The 22154-nt window shown below is 38.0% G+C and overlaps 1 protein-coding gene across 1 annotated transcript in view; it reads right to left on the reverse strand.

The window, feature by feature from the left end:
- Nucleotides 1-376: 376 nt before the first annotated feature.
- Nucleotides 377-22154, reverse strand: part of UBE3D (ubiquitin protein ligase E3D) — a 78700-nt gene continuing 56922 nt past the window's right edge. Inside the window, 1 exon segment of the mRNA XM_042893421.1 lies at nt 377-812. Within this exon segment, the coding sequence (XP_042749355.1) occupies nt 792-812 (21 nt within the window). The 3' untranslated portion in view covers nt 377-791.

Genomic DNA, 22154 nt, shown 5'->3' on the forward strand with positions numbered 1-22154 from the left:
AGATTTTCTGTGCAATTACTCAGTCACATTCTGGGTAGTCACAGAAATCCAACTCACTCCAAAAACAAAAATGGTAACAGATTCTGTGACCAGTGAAAAAACTCCTGTGAAAAGCAGGTAAGCACGCAGAGCAAAAATGGACAATAATCTTTCATTTCTGGCAGTTTCTGAAAAGGCAGCCCTCATGGGGATACCCTTTTTTGAAGCTGAAGGAATAATTAGTTCAAACAACCATCAAGCCTTGATTCTTCAAAACATTATCAGTTTCCCAAAATATTACATATGGTATACTAACATGAACACGGTCTTTCTTCACTCACAAGAAGGAAGGTAAACATTAATGCAGAAATAATAAACATGATAAACATACAAAATCTAGTTTTTGTTAAACATGTATTTTAAAGTCAGCCTTCTAAGTTTATTAGAGCAAAGAAAGAACAGAACACTTCAGCATCCATAACATTAAATATTTTAGATCCCTTCTTTGCTGCCTGTCTTTTTAGGACTCCCAATACTGTCTAACAAAGGTAGTATTGACTACATATAACTTAGTCCAGCTTGATGTGAGCAGTCACTCTTACAACAACATCTAAGAATGTACTGGATGTAAAAGCTAACTCCGTCTTTGGCTTTGAATCTCTTCCAGATAGAAAGAATAATGCGTGCCATAGCTCAACCTGCTTTGTACTGCCAGGAGATTTTTTTTCAGGTGTCACACCATTGGAAGGTTTCTGTATATGTCTGATGGAAGGGAATTTGAGAAGAGTTTTCTACATAGGTAACTGAGATCTTCACAGCTTCAGAAAGGCAACCTGTAAAAGAAAAAACAGAACTGTGGTTAGCCTCAATACTGCAGGACAACAACAACAACAACAAAAGATGTTTAATTGAAATTACATACTATAATAATCTTTTCACTTAAAACCAAAACCACTAGTGCGATGAGAGAAGATACTATATTAGAAATCAGTTACTTTTCCACCACTTTTTTGCCTAACATTTATCTCTCCAAAGATTCTAACTTAGAAAGTAGTTCGCTGACTGCAGACACAATCATACGTCAGGATTCTTATCTGACAAGGAAATTGTTCCAGATATTGAACTGGGAACAAGCACCACATCTTGCAGATCACAAGGACTGAAAAAGAGATGGGACAGATACCGCCATGTGAGGACAAAATAAAAAAGACTACATGTTACAGAACCGACTCCTGAAAAACACAAAAGCACAGGAGAAAAAGAATAGAGACACTTTTTTTCTTCAAAGAACTTTTCAACTGTACTCAAGTGACAAAATTACTATCACTTTCGATTTTCTGAACTGACAGTCAATAACTGATCTACTTGATACTGTAAGCAACCAATACAGGAAGGATGATCAGCCAGAAGGACCTGAATTAAAGCATAAAATATCACCAAGCATTTGGAACAGAGGGTAAACAAAGAAAAAACAAAACTACCCTATGGCCAAGGAGTGTTTAATAGAGAGTTGTATGTCTGCATAGAGGATGTAAAAAATTAAGCAAGTTTGAACATATCTAAGAGGCTTCTCAGAAAACCATTAATACAAAAGATTCACATTTAAAATAACACAACTATGAGGTGCTAATGGGATATGGCAACAGAAATTCTTGGCTAGAATGGTAAAAATCAAGTCACATCACTTTCTAAATAACTTTTTCCACTCCAACAATCAGCAGTACCCTTTGAGAAAGCTGCAGTGTTACTACATGTAAAAGTTTATTTACAGAGACAGGACAACAGAGAGCCACAAAAGCTTCCATATTTCTGAATCATTCTGTTCTTCCAAAGTGGAACAAAAAAATCAGAGAAAAGGATTTTCATGTACAACATAAATTTCCAGAAACGCCTGGAGACAAAGCTGGCCAGTATGCAGCCAGCTGGTCAGGATAGAAGCCTGAGATTTTCCTGGCATTTTCAGCATCATATTGACACCTTCCCATTGTGCTTTTTCATTCAGTTTAATCAGCACTTTCCAACAGCAAGCTGCTCCAGACAAACATTCCTGTCAGCTCAACCAAGGGCTGTTGTAAAGGCTTGAAACGGCTCATCCTGTGTGGTAATTTGTCATCTACTAGGCAAAGATTCCCAACCTCAAAGATACAAATTGTAAGAAGAACCCATGCACCTATCACCTTTCTCATGATCTAGTCACTCAGATGAACAGAGACAGATATACAATTCAATGTAAATTCTTACCTATGCAAAGAAGTTATAAGTAACACAGACCAGGAAGGAAATCCTGGCCTAAATTAAGTCATAGGCAAAAACTCACACTGAGTTTGACAGAGGCACAAATTTGCCCTTGCACGGCAAGGAAGATGTCCTCGTTTCAACTGCAACAACATCAATAGCACAATGATGTTTTGGTTGTTGCTGAGTGATGGAAGCATGCCTGGGATCAGGCCAGCTATTCAGCAGGGAAGAGCCACCACCTTCATAGCATGGTGAAACCATTGGGGTGAGTGAGCAAAAGCCTGTGCTGTGTTTAGGTGCTGAGTTAAACTACAACAGAAGAAAGAAAGTTGGTTTTTTTTTTTTTTTTTTTTTTTTAAAGGAATTTTTTAAAAATCTAGGAAGACAATAAACATTTTAATACACAACATAAGATTCTAAGCTTTTTTTTTTTCAAGGCCAAGACTACAGACTCTTCTTGTACCTGTTTCTGAGGTATCATCAGAATGGATATATTTATTTGACTACTTCATATATTTTATAATGTATGAAATGCACTTATTCACTTCTCTGAGAATATTATTTGCAACAAAATGTTTTCCTGAACCTCTAGGCTCCCCTACTGCCCAATAAAATGAAAAATGTCTAAAGGAATCATTTTTCAGTGTCTGCATTTACATTTAATATCAATGTGAATGAGAAAATGCACATCAGCTCATTCGTAAAATTGACAGAGCTGACAAAAAATGGGCTAACACATGGAAATCATAAGCTCTTTAAAAAAAACACCTGCAACACATGAAGATGTTCAAGGACGAAAACTATTCAAAGTAAATAACTTACAAAATTCCTCAGTAACCAAAGTTCAATATGAAACAAGTAAAATGACTCCCTTTATTGTATCCAGATGTTCTGAGCTTGCTGTACGTTCTAGATAACACAGACTGGCACTGCGCACTGGTTTCAAAATTACGAACCTATGAGTTGGGCAAGTGAGAGGGAGTGCTTTTCCCCCAGCTCTTCACTTAGCAGGAGACTTTCTTTGCAAAATGGACCATACCAGTCCATTTGCTACGGTCTTCTAGCAAAGCTCACAAATGCAGTATTTCACTGCAGCCACTGCACTCTAGAAGAAAAATCAAGCACCCAACAGCTACCCGATCTACAAATTGAGGTGTATCACTAAGTTAAGAATAAAAAGTCACTTCCCTAATTCAAGGCTCTTGATATTGCCCACACCTAAGCATATTGCTTCCTTTTTTCAACGGCTCAAGATAGCTAATTGCAAACCTCTGCTAAGACCTGACTTCTGTACAGCAGCGTCCTTACTTATATGACAGGTAACGTTATCTTTTCGTTTCCTCTCCAGTACATCTTAAGATGATCATCTTATTCTGTCATAGTACCAAATGCATTGCAGTACTCCACCTTGTTATCTTCTGTAGTGCCAGAAATTGCTGCATAATGAATGAACATAAACTCCACATTTTCAATATTTTAAAGAGATACCTATACAGCGGGAGCTATAGAGCACCACAGCCATACAAAGGATGTATCTCACAAAGTCACGTTTTTCATAAACAACAAAACTTTGTTAAAAGCTTTTAGAACCAGGGTAAGTTAAGAAATTCAAACTAAGATATTCAGTTCTAGAAACTGTGCTCTCTCGGCTTTCCCAGGAAAATGCAAAATATCAAGCTTAAGCATTCTCCATATAATGTGAAAATGATGCTGAGAATTTAGGAAAAGCAACTTGACAGCATGGTCAAACAAGTACACCAGGCTGAAAGCTACAAAAACAGAGGCTGACAATGTTCTTTTCTCAGTAGGGAGAAAGTAGATATGGGGCTATAGGTTTCAGTTGTTCTGAATCTCTCTCAGAACATTTACTTTCATGGAGCATTTAATCATTTTCCTGACTTCTTATGATAAAAACCTCACAGAAAACAACAGTGGGGTGAAGACATTCAGTACTGAATAGGACACTGAGTCACAGAATCATACCCAATGAGTAACAGGTAAAAGAAAAAGGTTATAATTTCAGAAAATATTTGAAAAGCTCTGGAGTCCTGACAAACTAGGGAGATAAAAGAGGATGGTTCCAGATGGCAGAAGCTGCTGCAAAGAAATCTGCTCTCCCCAAAATGGTAACACTGGGCAAATGGGCTGGTGTAAGAGAAGCAGAAGTGTGACTAGAGGCAGTGAAACAATAAATTTTAAAGAAATGCAATCTGCAAATCCACTGCATACAATCTGTTTTGTGGAGCTGACAATAGACAGACGATATGCAGCAACAGAAGAAAGTTATTTTCTCGGCTAAGGAAAGAAAAAGTAGTTCAATCTCATCCAAGTTTAAAACTGTTCTTGTTTTTATTCCCTTTAGAGGAAAGAAAGCAAGTGAACTGTGCAAAAGATCCCTTTGTATGCCTCTAAAAGTTGAGGACGCAATTTCTAACACCTATGTCTCTTCTAACAATTAAACAGAAGTAGGTGTAACATACAACAGAATTTCTCTTCAGTATAAAGAGAAAACTGTTCGTATGTTGCTCCAAAAGAAATGCCTCTTTTACTGCCATGGAAACTACAACGGATACAAAGAGCACAATAACACTATTGGATAGAACAAACTCTCAGCTATAAAACACTGCTTTTCAATGTAGTTACCATCTTCAACCATGCATTTTCACTGCTGATGAACAAGCGTCTGCATGCCACACTCTTAACTCGTAACCAGTGGAGTTGACCCGGCATTGCTACTACTGAAACACAGCACCCACCACCTCACTACACTCACATTCACTCATCTCCACAAACATTATGCAAGTGTCAGTGAATGTCAATGGGTGCAATTTTTTTCTGCATGGAGGAATTCAATGCCACACCTTTGCTTCACCCACACTTTCATGTCAGACACAATTGTGTCAGATCACCCCTCTGCTGCCATTTGTCACACAGCAACCACATGGAATGGAAAATTGGCAGGAAGGTTCAACCTCTACTGCCATATCACCAACATCCGCTTCTGACTTTGTGGGCCAACATAATAAAATAGGAGACATTACTTTCAGAGCAGCCCTTGTACTTCTGTCTACTCTTACATGATTATAAAGGAGAACAGTGAGAAGAAAGTAGTTACAGATGCTTCAGTTTCAGAAGATAATTACCTGCTACACCTATAAGCCCTTCCTGACGTATGACTGTTCTGTTTTTTCTTTTCTGCTGCACACCAAAGAATAAAAGGCTACCACCAGGCTCCAGTCTGAGCATTAAATATATGAAACACTTTTTATGTTGTTTCTTTTGAACATTAGACTCATTTTTAAACACTACCACACATGGTTCATAACACTGCAGTTTGTTTTAGAAGAAAGCAACTTACAGGCTCCCTTAAATCTTACCAATAGCAGGCAGATAATCTGGACATAAACTCCCATGCTTTGGTTCTGCACAGGTGCTAGTGTGAAATCAAGTGTGACTGAATGACTGTAGAGGAAATTCTGATTACACACTACTGAAGCTACAGCCTGTAATCAACATCAAATGCTGTATTCATTACCACTCAAAATTGACAGGTAACAGGTAATGCCATTCCATTCACATATGGACAGGAACTGAAAATCTTTTCTGAGAAGAAGTGAGCAGATCTCTTTTCCTAGATCCAGAGGCACTGGTGGAAGCAATTAACTTCACAGGTTCAGAATCCCTCTGCTGCAGTTCCTCTCTCCCTGCAGAATGCCTTTTCAAGCTTTCTATTCAGTGTTTGGTAAAATCGGACTGGTAAACTAAACTCTGGTCTATGCTAACCTCAGTGATTTATCCTAGAAACAAGAAAGAGAGGGAGACAATTCTGCTGGCAGACCACAGGGGAGAGACTAAGCTCTATTTAGAACAGTGAAAAGCTGAGAATAGCGTTTTCTTCCACAGGTGCAGCTGGATTTGGAAGATAACACACACTCAAAACCTCAGACCAAAGCCTAATTCATGGACAGATTTGTACTGCCACCAAAGCTAGCGCTAAATGTTATAGTTTAAGCCTCAATTATTCCAGCTAATGGACCTGCTTGGGTGGCTGCAATTACAGTTATAATCAAGATGCCCTGACCTATGTACACGCCTACCCTGAAACAACAATCAGAGTGAAATAAACACATTTGTGAGTACAACTGAGTCTACATGTATTACAAAACCCCTGTATTTAATAACACACCAATACAACAACAACATGCATAAATGCGAAGAGAAAGCCATTATCCTGCCTGATTCATCTCAGCTCTGTAAAGGATGGATCAAAGAGTAGGAGAATTAAAGCACTCAAACCATGCCCTGGCCACAGCTCTATAAACACCTGGTTTCTGGTAAAATCAACTGAAAATAAGTTTGGTGTTCCCATTCCTGCTAACAAGAGACAGAAACAGTCAAAAGAACACTGCTTTCTGTGAGGCACAACAGCTTTTATCTGCAACACCACCAGAAGCTGCTACGTCCAATAGCTATTACCAGCACCTTGAGAATTAGCAGCTACAGACAATGACTATTATAATTACACTAAAACTTAGAATCATAGAATTGCTCAGGTTGGAAAGGCCCTTAAAGATCATCAAGTCCAACCACAAAACTTAAGAATTTGCCTGCCTACCCACACCACATAGTTTACATGTTGGTTCTCACCTAACAGCTGGGGGCTGTGTGCACAAACACCCATTCCAGAATTATATTTTGACACCAGTTTGAATGACTGGGCATGAAGCAGAGACTCGAAAAGGAGATTTAAGAGCACATTAATTGCTGTATTTGCACCCTTTCCTATGAAAACCACAGATCCAAAAAAAGGCAGCTGTCTTTTCCAGACTACCAAGTTGTTACATATTATCCCTAGATATCTGAGACTGCTCCTGGGAAGGGCAAAGGCATTTTTAAACTCAAATCTAGGAAGAAAAAATAGAAGGAGAACACCACAGGGGCCAGAGATGCCACTACCTTGACAGCATAGGGCTTAGTTACTTCAAGTTGGTCTCTAGTAGGTTGCAAGCTCCTCACTTATACTCTAGCTACCAAATTGCCCTCAATTACACTGACATTTCATTCTCTTTTTTCAACATTCCAGGCTCTGGGGGTGAGAGCTGAGTATTAAGTCACTGTGTACCTGCTTCTCTTAGGCCACCCAGGTTGTGTATGTAGAGCTGTCTACTCTTAGATCTCCTCCACAGCCACTTATCCACTTATCACAACCTCTCAAAAATAATTGTTTCAGGTCCTCTTAGACAGGGAAATGGCTTTAAATGCCACATAATGAGATGTCTGGTTTTGAGTATGAATCCGAGCATTTTACACAGCTGAATTTTTACACAGCTCCCCTTTCCTAGCATTTCTGACTCAGCAACTGAAGAACCAGTCTGTCCTCACAGCAGCAGTACCCACACCCGTAAACTGGTAATTCTTAAATACTTTACAATGAAAACAAACAATTTCAAATGAAAGTATCAATAGAAAAATATGATTCTCTGTAAAAGGTCACAAAAAAAATACTACAGATTGACTGAACAGATACAGTTGGACAAACTGAATTCAAATATCCCGTCAAATAAGAATCTGTAAAGTCTAGCGCCAGCATAAAGGCCCTCATGACTTGACATTATGCCAGAATTTTACTGGAGACAGATGCCACATAAAATATACCCAGAACTCTCACAGCCAAAACGTCGCAGCACAGCGCTGCACAGAACTATGCGGTCATGGCAATAGGGCTAACAGAAGCAGAGCTTGTGAGACTGTTATCCTAGCAGGTTCAAATCCTGCAAATTAGGATGTAGGGAAACATGGAAACGCAGTTTTGCAGTCTGACCTGCTGACTATCTATGGGACCCAGATCTGGGTGGCAAGGACACTTTGTGAAGGATTCTCATCTCTTACTTCCATGGGTGTTCTAGGTTTCCATAATGTACGGGAACTGCTGAATCACAGCCTGAACCTCTGATTGAGGCAAGCCATGAGTCAGCCACAGGAGCACAGGTGAAGGCAATTCACCTGTGCTGCCAGAAGGGCTGGAGCCTGGCTCCACCTCTCCTAGACCCATTTAAGAGCTGACTGCCAGTAGAGAAGGATCTCTTCTGGAGATCTCTCCTTTGGAGTTTTACAGCAAGCCCAGGACACAGGTAAGCTTTCTATCTATTATCTTTTGGTAAAATAACCTGCTTAGCCAAACTCTCTGGTATATTTCATAATTATAACATCTGTACATTCATTGATTATACACATAGAATCACCAAGGTTGGAAAAGTCCTCCAAGATTATCTAGTCCAGTCATCCACCTACTGCCAGTATTTCCCCACTAAGTCATGTCCCTTAGTACAACATCTACATGTTTTTTGAGCACCTCCTGGGATGGTTCCACTGCCTCTCTGGGCAGCCTGTTCCAATGCTTCACCACTCCTTCCAAAAATAAATTTTTCCTAATATCCAGCCTGAACTTCCCCAGGCACAACTTAAAGGCCGTTTCCCGTCCTCCTATTGCTAGTCCTATTCCTTCAGCATATATTCAATACCTTTTTAAGGTAGCAGAAACAGTTTCAAGCAGCTCTAAGGTCTTATGGGAAACATCCTTCTTGTCAGTGCACAACTGAAGTACAAAGAAACAATGGTAGCAACAAAAGCTATGGGGAAAACTTGGCTTCACAGAATCCCAGAAAGGCTGAGGTGGGGAGAGACCTCTGGGTCTACCTGGCCCAACCTCAGTCCAAGCAAGGTCACCGAGAACTGGGTGCCCTGGTCCACATTCAGGAGGCTTCTGAACAACTCCAAAGAGGAGACTACACAGCCTCTGGACAACCTGTGCCAGTGTTCAGTTACCTGCACGGCACAGAAGTGCTTCCTGGTGTTCAGAGGGAAACTACTCTGTTCCAGTTTGTGCTTGTTGCTTCAGTATACCTATCATCTAAAAAGCCAAATTCCTCAGTACTGCTAAGAAGGGCAATTCAACTCCTCTATGATATGAAAAGCATGTGGTGCAAGCCTTCACTGCAGAAAGAAACTTATTAGGAGAATGTCACCTTGAGAAATCACTTTCTTCTGTCTAAAATGGAAAAAAGCTGAAAGATAACCGTAACAACCAAACAGAAAGGGAATTAGATTCATTAAATTCAATTTTTCATGGAATTGTAACCAAAGTGAGGATTTGTTTTTTAAACGATTTCTGAATCTGGTAATGCCTCTTCAGGATTTACAAAATAAGCAAGCATTCTTTCACCTAATCCCTCGTAAAAGTATTAATTTCTTATACAAATGACAACTGGATTTGTGACAGAGATAAATGAGGGGGAAAAAAACCACAACAGATTCCTGTGAAGTCCTAGGCTGTGCATGTGCACTTAGGCTTTTACCTAACATGACAGATGGACGTTGAAACTTGCCCAAGGAAGGGCAATCTCAAGAGGAAAATCTATAAGCAGCTGAAAAAAAAAAAAAAAATTAGAAAATCTCTGCACGTTTCAGTGTACATGAAAACAATTTTTTTGTTGATTTTTTTTTTCTGCTTGAAAATATTTTATGTGCATACCTGAGTTAAGTGGTCCGTGTTCTTCATCATTTTTTTTCCTTACATCTCAACATGAGAAGATCTGAAAACTCATGCCTTTATTTTGTTTTCTGCCAAGCCCTCTTCAGTAGCCTGCATTGCTTTTATTTCTGCTGCAGACATTACTACTTTTGGGACCCAGCGTTTTTACAGATGCAGAAACAGCAATATTATTTACCTTTGTTAGTCTTAATTATAGTTTCTCTCCTGAACGCAAACCACAGTAGAGGATGGAATTTAGCACCAATACTGCATTGCAGTTACTGACTCAAATCCAACTAGGATACAAAACCCACAGAATTTAGGATTTTCTTAGTCAACAACAGATTATGTTCACTTTTTACTGTAGTAACTACTATGCTGAAAATCAATCCTCAGGTAGGCAGGCAATCCAAGCAGCAGCACATGCTTTTCTCCACAAAATGGCTATGACTGCTGTAGAAAAGATGTGTTTAGGCACCCTCATGTACGGGCAGCTGGGAGACACAGGTTAACATAAAACAAACCAGGCACTGCAAGCTACTGTGTAAATTTACATCATGCCAGCTGTATCCTAAAACTACACATGCGGAGAGATCAATCCTTGGCAAACCAAACAAGAGCATGTGATGCAGACCCTAAAAACATTTTAGCCCCACCAAAAGATATGCAGAAGCTAACTTGGGGAAGGCTGTATTTGCCAACTTTTCCAAGACCCGCACCCTAATGCATAGCCAGTCATTTCATCCCTCCAAACATACAGCATCCTTTGCTTTGCTTCAGGTCAGATAAGTTATTTCAATCTAAGGTTCTGCTGGATTTTTGCAGTTCTCCTTAGAACCTGTGTAAAGTGACCACTACCATCCATACCAAAACTCAGATGCAACTTCCCCACAGAGGAGCAGCACACTTTCTGCTACAACATCCAGCAACTGCAGCTCTTGTAGTATTTAAGCAATGAGGAAAATGTTAAAAAAAAAAAAAACAAAAACAAGTGTAGTCTGCCTACATCTCTTAAAAGAAAGGTCTAGACAGAGAGATGTGTGGAATTATTTTCCATGACCTAGAACCATGCATGTGGTACCTAATTCCAGAGCCAAACAGCACCAACTAAGTGGGCATCATTTGAAACACTACTTTAAAATATAACTCAATATAGTGAGCTGTAAAAAGGTCTAACACTGTCCCAATTACTTAAAATTTGGTATTGTGACTTGCTCTTTCAAAAGCAAAGATGACAGCCTTAATGGTCTACACAACAGCCACAGAAACCTTACATCTGAATCACAGTATCATCACACCACCTCTCTCAAATGAGCTGATAGGGCATGGAGATTTCTAGTTGTGAGAGCTGAGATCAGCTCATGTATGACTTTGACTAGATGCTGGTTTACCCAGATGGACAATGTTCTGGCCATTTGCATGTCTGCTGCTCTGAACTAGATGCTCTTTGGCGGTACTGTCTGAACGTAATTTATTATGTGTCCTATCTATTGTATTTCAATTCTATTATGCCTTCCAGAGAAGGAAGTGCTCACAAATGTGAAGGAGAAAGACTAGTTTTATTTCATTACTGCACAGTAACATGCTTCGCTGGATTCTAAGTTGGCATTTGTCTCCTTTCTTCCTCTCCTCGTCCTGTCCCCTTTAGCCATGAAGTACCATGGAACTCACTGAAACAGGAAAGTGACTTTCACGTTCTGCGACTTCCAAATCAGAGGAAAAAAAAAGTTGGTTTTTTTGTTCCAATTCTTCCTTTACCATAAACATATTCTTCCAACATTATTCCCTAATATCAAAACATTCACCAAATTAACTCACGTTCTTTCTCCTCGCAGTCTTCCTATTTTAACCACTACCCCTACATTTTTCTTCTTGCATCAATCGGTTCCTCTCCTCTAAACCCACACAGTACTCCTTCAGTGAGAATTCACCTCCAAATTGCACTATGGCTCAGACATCACAGTAGGAGACAAGTGCACACGCAGTCTTGATCATATTGGTTCCTGAAAAGGGAGGAAAAAAAAACACCCCAAACACAACAGACCACAATTACTTGCATTCCCGTTCCAGCAGCAGATAAAATCTGCAAGCCAGAATTTCTTTCCGGGTCTGGCTGGAGATTCCTGTTTGTTCCTTATGTTTTCTGACTGTCTTTTTCCCCAAATAGGAGAAAAATTGCAGGCAAAGATTATTTAGATCTTAGGCATAACACTGTGGAAAGTTAAAGAGAACAAGGAACTTAATTGGAAGCATAGGGAAAAAGAGGAAAAAGCTGGATCTCTTGCTAATAACTGAAACATAGACAAGTGTTTACACAAAATATTCATAGTTGGTGTGGTGCATTATCAAGGCTGTCATACCATCAACTAAAAAGCAAAGTGATTTGGGCTTTCTCTTGCTACCCACAATCCCACTATAAGCAATACAGTCATGTGCAGGATAGAGGACAGGCGAGACACCAAAACTATTAATGCTGTATGTTAATGTATTTTTGAATTCTAATTTAATGAACATGTTTCCTTTTCTCTTTGTCCAAACTCATTAACCTCATAAGAGGACCCTACACTTAGGTGCATCAGAAAACCAAACAGACAGGTACAGCTGATGCAATAAACTATGGAGTAGCATCAGAACTCACCCTACCTTTAATCTGCCAGGAAAAAGCGTATTGAAAACTACTGTAGCAAAGTGCTTTAAAAGTACAGGGATAACAAAGAAACAAAGCCAACCACTTCTTAACACTCTACCTGCTAATTGCCTGGTGAGAGAAGTTCCAGTTTATTTCTGCTTTAGTCTCCAAACTGTTTCATTTATATCCCCAAGGAAAACTTGCCAAAGCCTGTAAGCTAAGTGAAGGTCTATTATCTTCATCTCCTGCAATGTTTTACATTTGTGATGCCAAAGAAATCAGCACGCAGACCTAAATAGAGTTTTTAAGCGTCTCCCCTAGCAAAGGCTACATGAGCAGAGCACACTGTGATGCAGTAATGAAGCTGCTGGGACATCTTAACACGTGTACCAGCAACTGCCACAGTGCCCAGCGGGGCCATCTCCTGCATGAACATCTATTTCTTCAGAGACCAAAACCAAACGCTGCTGGAAATACCATTTGAAGTTCCAAAATGTGGAGAGTAGACAGAGAGAACATGACACAGAATAGAGGCATTAAGGAGGTGTTTAACAAGAGGTATTTGGTTGTGTGCTCATATTTACATGGAACAAATATGGTCCAAACAGGAGATCTACAATAAAACATAAGAATGAAGTAGAGGAGGTTAAAGGAGAATGTGACACTGTTGAGTATTACTTTGAAACTAGATAGTCTGAACAGGTGTCTTTGCTGGGTTATCTTTTGAAAACATTCCAGAAAGCTTCAGAAAGTAGCTGCTTAAAATTCTTTCTTCTTCCTGGCAGTTAAAACTGGAAAGAGAATAAATACTTCCCTGCATGAGGTATAAGAATTAATTAGTTTGTGCATATAAAGGAGTATAAAAGTATCAACTACTATTTTTATTTTAAATAGCTTATTGGAACTACTGCATTCCTACCTCAGTGTTCAGATTTTGGCAAGAGATTAGGACTGAATTAAAAAGGGAACAGGTGCTTAGAAAATAATACGGTGGCAATAAACGCACTAGCCAAGAAAATGAAAGGAAAATAATTTGAAATGTGGCATTCATTTGTACCTTGTGACTTACGGAGACATACAATCACAAAATACAAATAACAATGAGATACTTGGAGAACATCTCTGCCAGATTCCTTCCTTTCATGACAGCCTGAGCAGGGATGCCCTTCAATTTCTGCTTGTCTCCTTTTCTCATGATTGCTTGTTAAAAGACTAGATAATCAATAAGCAAATTTCATTTATTTAACGCTGGGTCGGAAATGAAACTTTTTCAAAGCCTCAAAATGGAGTTTAACATCAGAAGATTTTAAACTGCTAAATTATTCCAGGCATTTCTACACTGGGGATCTCTGGCCTCAAAGATCTCTACAGCCATTACTGGGTCAGAATGAATTCTGTTCTTAGGGATTAAGCACAAGCTTTTGCCACCTGAGGTCAGAAGAAAAGCTGAGACTACCCATGTTCTGAATCAAATTAAAAAACAACAACAAAACAAAAAGAAAACCCACAAAAAACATGTTTTCTCAGGAAAACAAAGAGTTACTGACCCTGAAATTTCATAATAAAATACAATAAATCACCATCTTTAGTCACTTCCTCCTACTAAAAAGCAAGAAAATTAAAAATAAAACAAACTTGAATCCTGCAAGTTACATGTTTGCATTAATATGCTCCAAAAATTTCATACAACAGCAAAACTAAACAAAGCAATGATTTCGAAAGGCAAGGATTTATGGGGGAATATTTTGCAAGATCTATGTTGTTTATTATTACTTTATTGCCATTCTCCAGCACTGTTTCTTTAAGACCAGAATAGTAAGCTACAGAAACTCACAGCACTGTTGACTCTCCAGCTGGAGCTTTGAAGGAGAGTATCATAAGAATTTTAAATAGTTGTCTAGACTATACTGAGGTCCCCCATGTCTTTCACCATTAAAATGTTTTCCTGTAGCCTGCGGAACTACTGACTGAAGAATGTAGTAACATAATTTGCGAATGCTATAGATGTTTATGTCTCTGGTATTAAATGATTCCTGCATTTTTAGAAGGCTTAATGCAATTATCTTTCACTTCAGTCTTTTTAAGATGCATCCCTTCTAAGTATTTATTGTCAGTAGGCATCCACGAGAGAACAAGCCTTTAAATTAGCAAGATATTAAGGTTGGTTTTTAAATGACAGGCAGCAAAGGATTCTCTATTTGAAAAGAATACTGAAGAAAACTATTTTGACCTGATACAAATTCACATGTCCTTTAGATTCTAATGACTTAATCAGTAATAACAGCAACATCTAGAAGCTGAACTTGTTTCTGTATCATTGATTCTGCATATACATTTGAACAACTCTGAACAGATCAATGTAACTCAGTTGTCCAAGAGAGGCAATTATTCATGTGGTGAAGTGCTTATGGGACTCAAATCTAGATTCACAAATGGCTTATGTGTCTCTATCACTAATAGAGAACAGAGAGAATCAGGTAACTACACACTTACTCTCCATTGAGAGTATTCCGAGAATTTTGATGAATGCACCAATCATCTTTGAAACCACTGGATAAAAATGAATTGGTCTTCCAAAAAGAGGAGTCATGCAAGGAACTAAAGAGATTTTAAGGTGGGGCTTGACTAATTGATGATACATGACATGTTACTTGCAATAGCAAGGGACTACACTGGATAACATATGAGAGTTCCAAGTGGTCCTTGCTGTAAACCACTGTAAATCTGATCACAAAAACTGGGATAATGATGGTCTTTTCATCAGATTCTCATGCCAGCCTGTTGACACAGCACTTACATTGGGAAATGCAAGTTAATGCTAAGCAAGCAGATACAAGATGGACCATATTCTCTTGTATGGGAATAATAATTTCCACTGTAGGCCTAGGATTGACCTTAAAGGACATAATGACCAAATGACCTTTGACATAACATAAGTCAGAAGAGCCTCAAAACCCTAATATTCTTCTCTTCTCAGTAAATCATCACTACCAAAATCAGAAAACAAAAATACAGCAGCATTTAATAGTTCAAAAACAGATCCCTCATTCCAAGCAGTCTTTTTTTTTTGTTTCCAAAAGAAATGTTAAAGATTATACAAAAATGCCAGGGTAGCCTTCACTAATTTATTTCCATACAGAAGCATGCTTTTTTTTGGTGGCAATTTATGCCATAAGCAAATGCTCTTGCAAACCTTCCTCCCCTGCTGTGCTGGCCCAACCATTGGGACAAATGTATAGTCCCCATATAATGCAGAAAAAGCAGAGGGAAGAGGCAAGATGACATGAACAAGAGGCCAAGAGAGACTGAAGAGCCACCTTAGATAAAATCTAATAATTTGTTGCTGAATATATACTCAAAATAAAACTATAAGCAACATCACGTGAATGAACACTGAATGGACATTAAAATATCTGGAAAGGCACCCTGAAACAGCATGCAGATTTTATAGTCATTCAGGCTTTATCCAAATATGTTCAATAAACAATAAAGGAGGAAGCTTTCTCTATTATATCATATTCTGCTACTTGTGGAAGTTATTTTTATATCTGAGTCATTATGGATGATAGGTAAATGATCCTGTTTACCTTCCCAGATCTCCAAGCAATGGCATTTGCTCTCTCCAAAGATCTCTGCTATTTGCTCTAAATGGTGAGGAATCCATGCTTTTCAGGAGGTAAAAACCACAAAAAAAATTAAGAAAGAAAAACAAAACAAAACAAACAAAAAAAAAAGCAAATCACGCATTTGCATGTATTTTAATTAAAGACAAGAAATCCACCTCCCAAGAAAAGTCTCAAGTTGGACTTCTGAAGCTGAGCACAAATTCATCAACACGTCTGTGCACCTTCTCTCTACCTTCACTCTTATTTACCTACTTCATTTCAAAAAGGAGTGCAACAGCTCTTAAATAGAGGACTGTGTGTTCATCATATCCCACAACTGATATTTGCATTGTAATGGAACCAAAGGCTTCAAGAAGAACAAAAATACGGTTAGCAATAGCTGCTTCCTTTCATAGACAATTTACACTGCTCACAAACAAACTACTCCTCAGGTATCATCTTTTACAGCCTCTCTTTCTTTTCTACTTTTGCAGTGCTTTGATTAAAATTTGAAAATAATCTCCCTGGATCGTATACTGTGCTTTTAATTTTTCTGGCAAGTGCTGCGTGCAGCTTTTGTCTGTAATAGTAACAGATTGCCCAAGGACACACACAGTGAGTCATGGGAAGAGTCAGGATTTCCTGGCTCTTAATCCTGCCTCAGATGAAGTCTCTCACATTACCAGTTTTAGGGGCCAGCAGATGCAGGGAAGAAAGGAGAACAGAAAGAAAGAGAAAGTGAGATACTGTTTTTAAGGCAAGCAAAATTGAAAATCAGAAAAAAAAAATAAAAACACAGCTTCTTTCCCTACTCAGTTTCAGGTGACTGATGTAACAGCAATCACAAAATCTGCTGAAAAGCTTAGATCTGTTTTTTAAAAAAATCTAATGGAGGAAATAGAGGAAAAATAGCAAGAGGCAGCAAAATGAAATTAAAAAAATTAGGCTTTTTAAAAACACAAATAAAATAAACAATTTGTTTAACAAGCAATGAACCAGAGGGGAAAGGAATTTACACGCTGTCAATATGAGGGGATGCAGGAAGCTCATTCCTCTGAGGTAAGCGAGCAGCATTAATAGCATGTAACCACCCCAGAATGGCAAAAAAATCTGGGGTGGTTGATATAAGTAACCTGTCTCATGGCTTTCTTTAGCACAATTCAAGACCATTCTGCAGGCTACACTAGCCTGTTTTGCTGTGGAAATCAGTTCCCTCAAAACCACCTACAATTAGCAAGAGATGAGGAACATTCAAGAGACAAATGTAGATCATGCAGAGATGATGCATCAGCAGCTTGCAAATAATTAATACCCCTCCTAATAATGCCATCTACTCCAAATGACTGTGCAACAGTTTACAAGACCCATAACGTCACAAAGAAATAGGAAAATAATTTTTCATCCCCACAAAAGTAGGTCACCCATCAAATTCTGTAAAAGAATCCAAGCAAAAAGCAAATGGGTTTTGAGGCAAGTTGTACTTATTTATCACAGCAAAGCACAGCTCATATGTGGACTTTAGTAGCACCCTGGCTAACTGGTTGAAATGAGAGCCATTTCAAAACAAAATGGATGTTTAAACAGTTGTGCTGGTAAAAAGCATAACTGAGACATACTTGTATGGAATATTTAGGGGCTACTTGTCCCAGTGGGAGGTATAATAAGATTATACTAAGACTGCTGCCTCAGCATACAGGTAACTCAAAATTCATGCATTGTATTACTATCTGCATTTACAGAAAAAGGTCCTGTAACTCATATACTCTCATCTTAACCCACAATTAAGAGATCTAGAGCAACATCCAACAGGTACAGTCACAGCCCTACACTGTAGGAATACAAATGGTGTCTGGGTCCCAGGCTCTCCTAATTAAACAAAATTGTAACAGCTACTGCAATAACAAATAACTAATTTAGCAGAGGATGAGAAGCAAATATTTTGAATTTTGGATGGTCCAGTGTGGAGCCAGGAGTCAGACCTGATGACCCTTTGTGTTCCTTCCTTCAAATTCAGGTCATTCTATGATTCTAAGTGAGCCAGCCAGTTTTCATATTAAGATTCTAAGGGAGGCACAAGCAGAAAGAGCAGCAACAGCCTGATTATCACCAAGAGTGCTGCTGACAAAGGAAACACAGAAAAGGCTGAGGTACTGAACACCTTTGCCTCATTTTTTACTGGTAAGAGTGGCTTTTAAAAATCCCAAAGCCGTTGAGATCAGTGGGAAAGTCTGCAACAAGTTGATTTAGCATTGGTGAAGGAGGACCAGTTTGCAGAACAGTGAGGACATAGATCTGCATTAGAAAAAGCACCAGTCTGAGGAAAGTGATTCTTCGTCTCAACTCAACTCTGGTAAGGTCACATCTGAAATACAGTGTCTAGTTTCAAGCTCCCCAGTACAAGAAAGGCCATAAGAACGATGAAAGGCCTGGAGCACCTCTCCCATGAGGGAATGCCAAGGGAGCTGGGTCAACTCAGCCTGGACAAGACATCTCAGAGTGGATCTCATCAATGTATTTAAATACCTGAAGGGAGGAAACGAGTGGAGAAGAGAGAGTTAAACTCTTTTTCTTTTTTCCCTCTCAGCAGTGAGGGTGGCTGAACACAAAGTTGCCAAGGTTGCAGATACTCCCTTGTCATAGTATCTGAAAGGTTACTTTTCTGGGGTACCTGCTCAAGCTGACTCTAGTAGATGCACGGAGGAGATGATACCAAAGTTCACTTCCAACCTTAATGAATCTATGCTTCATATATATTTCTGATGCATGTATTTTTAAAGGAAACAAGCTCATTTAAAACGCTGGTCATTAAGGCATCCTTCAAGACAGTTTTCCAATGGTTCTGAAACTCTTCAGAACAGATTTTTTCCCTATTTCAGTCTATACTGTTTTGGGGTGGATTTAGCTTGACTGCAAATTTCACTTTCCCTCACCAGTTAGTTTCCTAAGCTTCCTTTTATATACCAACTTCTTCCCTTCACTTGAAATATACTTTTATACAAACAAACAGGGAATACTTCTGATCTTTACATTATCCTGTAGCTTTGGTTTACTCCCCCTTTCATATCCTCTCTTCTTTATATTACAACATGCATGTCCTTCAACTCATAGTTCCATGCAATCCGTATTATTCTCTTCAAGCTTTTTTCCCCCAGTATTTCCTTCAGCTTTTTTTTTTTTTTTTCCAGCAATCAATTCTTTCCAGTTTCAGATGAAAGTAACAATTAGACTTTATTATTATGAGACCTTTTCTTGTAGTAATAAAAATCTTATTATTCAAAACAAAGCTAACACTATTCCTTTAAGTGAGATTTTCATGTTCTTTTTTTTTTTTAATCTTCTTTTTTGAAAACACTAATGACCTTCAAAGATAATCAGTTTTTCAGCTTTTCTTTCTTTCTATTCCTATTCTTATTTTTAATCCAATTTTACTATCAAGGACAAGTATATATGAACAAATTATTCAATAGTCATAGCTCCCTGGAGCTATCATTCGGGATTATTGAAGTGCAATTATTGTAACACGTTGGTCTGCTCTAAGACTTTCAAAATACTGTTTGAAACTCCTTCCTTAGAGCAAGACTACTAAAAAATGCTATTAAACCTGATTTACCTGCATTATAAAAATGAATAAATTTTGCACTTCACAATATTCAATGAATGAAAACCAGCATAAGATAGCAGAAATGCAGACAGATGATAATTAAGAATACAGGTAGAAACAGGCAAGATCTAAAGTTGAAGATCATAGCACGATCTCAATGAAATAACTTGAAGTTTTGAGAAACTGTATCCGTTTCATAAGTTAAACACCAAGAACTAGCAAAGACTGAAACTTCATGTTTCTGTATGAAAAAAAATCAGTTTTGAGTCTGCAGAGATGGGGGGAAAACAGAAGAATAGTTTGCCTTAGACATTATTCTGCACTTCAGTAAAGCAGAAGTCCAGCAGCCTGGTCTGGTGGTTGGTAACCCTGCACATAGCAGGGGGGTTGAAACTAGATGATCACTGTGGTTCTTTTTAACTCAGACCATTATAAGATATTCTAGGGTGAGATTGAGTGAAGGTTTTTAGCACAAGATCATTTGAACAAATACTTTTATTCACTTTGACCATTTGCCACATTTCACCTATTTGTACCCTAAATTTAAACACTTTATACAAATCCTATTGCACTACATAAACTCAAAAAAGGCTTGGTACATACCGATTCCCAAATCCTTATATTCCTCAGTAAGCTAAATTAAATGAGCACAGTTGTCTGAAAACATGAGGATTATTATTACTATTAATATTTTTTTGTAACACAGCTGATCCTACCTACCTTCAATTATTTTAAACAATTTATTTTTCTATAACTGACTTCTTAAAATAGGCCTTCTAGTCTTTCAACTTCAGAAATAATTTTAAATACCATTTTATCACATCACATATATATTTTACACAGTTGCAGATACATGTTCACTGTATATTACACAAAGTTCAGGTAAAGAAAAAATGCTTTGCACTTTTCCTTTTGCTTTCTTTTACTGATCTCCTCCCAGCCATAAAATACAAAGCTCATTTAAAAGACAGACAGATAGAAAGACAGGAGAGAAAAGCACAGACCTTGAACACCAGGAATGAAATTAAATTTGTTAACTGCTAGAAGCATGAAGCGTTAATGAAATAGAAATGGGAAATTTTCCCCTTACGAGGAACATTTATTCAATGTTGATTAAATTCTTTTATTCAAAATCTATACTTAACCAAGCATAAAAATATTACATCATATCAATAACTTCAGAGTGAGGAAGTACTATACTATAAGCATCTTTTTTCCCCATCTAGTGAAGATCATTTATATTGTTTGAAGTGCTGAAAGAAACATAAGGGGAAAAAACAATAAAGAAAGCTCTTCATGAACCAGCAACCACAGCTAAGTTAGTAATTTGTCTAACAAATAGTTACCAAAGACCAGCTCCAAGCATTTTCTTGTGAAGTCCACATCCAAAAGTGGATAAGGAACTTTCAGAGAGCCCACAATAATTATTTCTCTACAATATAATCAGCTGTCTGCTTCATTTATTTGCAGCCCAGTTGTGCAGTATTGAAGCCAGGAAGAGTTTTGACATTAAATTCAAGAGATTGAGGTTCTTACCTAGAATGTTGAATTTAGATGCATTCATGTAATATGAAACAAATAAACTAAAGCAAATATGCAACTATTAAGGGATCATCTCTAGCATTTTTAAGCTTATGAGAAACAGCCTCCTATATCTTCGGATGGACACCCACAAAAGGTACCCAGTGTTCAGAATCACTAAATATTTGTTAATTTCAATGAGAACTGTAGGTAATCTGAAGTACACCAGGAATTCATACTAGGATGGCCAAAAATGGACTGACTAATCACGTTTGCATAAACAGAGCAGAATATGAGACTAAGATCATGTCTTTACATGAAATTCTTCTTGCAACTTACAATTTCTTCAAAATGATCACCTTTTTGTAAAAAAAAAAAAAAAAAAAATTAAATAAAGATTATGGATCGTTTTGGGAACTACTTCAGGAAATGCAGACATTCAGTTGTTTTGCAAACTATCTGACTGTAGGTTGGGAAAGAAATATAAACCAGCAGCTAAGTTTTCAAGTGTAGCATCTGCACTTTAGTGAAGTATCATTACTGCAACCATTATTAGTATTGTTATAAAAGAGTCTTGACTTTTGCATTGCTTTGTGTTAGGAATGTATGCTCTACCTTGACAAGAAGGGTTTACATAAAACAGTTATGTCTCATAAGGGTCTTTTTTTAGCTACAATTTCCAAGCTATAATTAAATCTCCCTTATCCCCACATACCAATAGCCATTTCATTTCAAATCTAGTCAAACTGCAGCCTCACCCATACCTTGGCTCCTCTTGGAAAAGACCAGAGCAGCAGTACGTTGCTGGAACACTTTTCCAAATCCAGGTTCTCTAATACCATCAACACTTGAGCCGAGAAATTTAGGCAAAACTTTTATTCACTTACACAGATAAACTCTTGAGGGTTAGCTGTGTGGTATGTCAGATGGATTTAATTTCATTTGCTGTTGAATTTCTTCTAAAATTCTACATTAAACCCTTTACAATGAAAAACTTCATACATTTTTCACTGCTGCCAATATTAAGTCTGGATTTTAGAAAGAACACTA

This window comes from Lagopus leucura, unplaced genomic scaffold, assembly GCF_019238085.1.
Source record: "Lagopus leucura isolate 7727_CA_CO unplaced genomic scaffold, USGS_WTPT01 Super-Scaffold_73, whole genome shotgun sequence".
Taxonomy (NCBI): domain Eukaryota; kingdom Metazoa; phylum Chordata; class Aves; order Galliformes; family Phasianidae; genus Lagopus; species Lagopus leucura.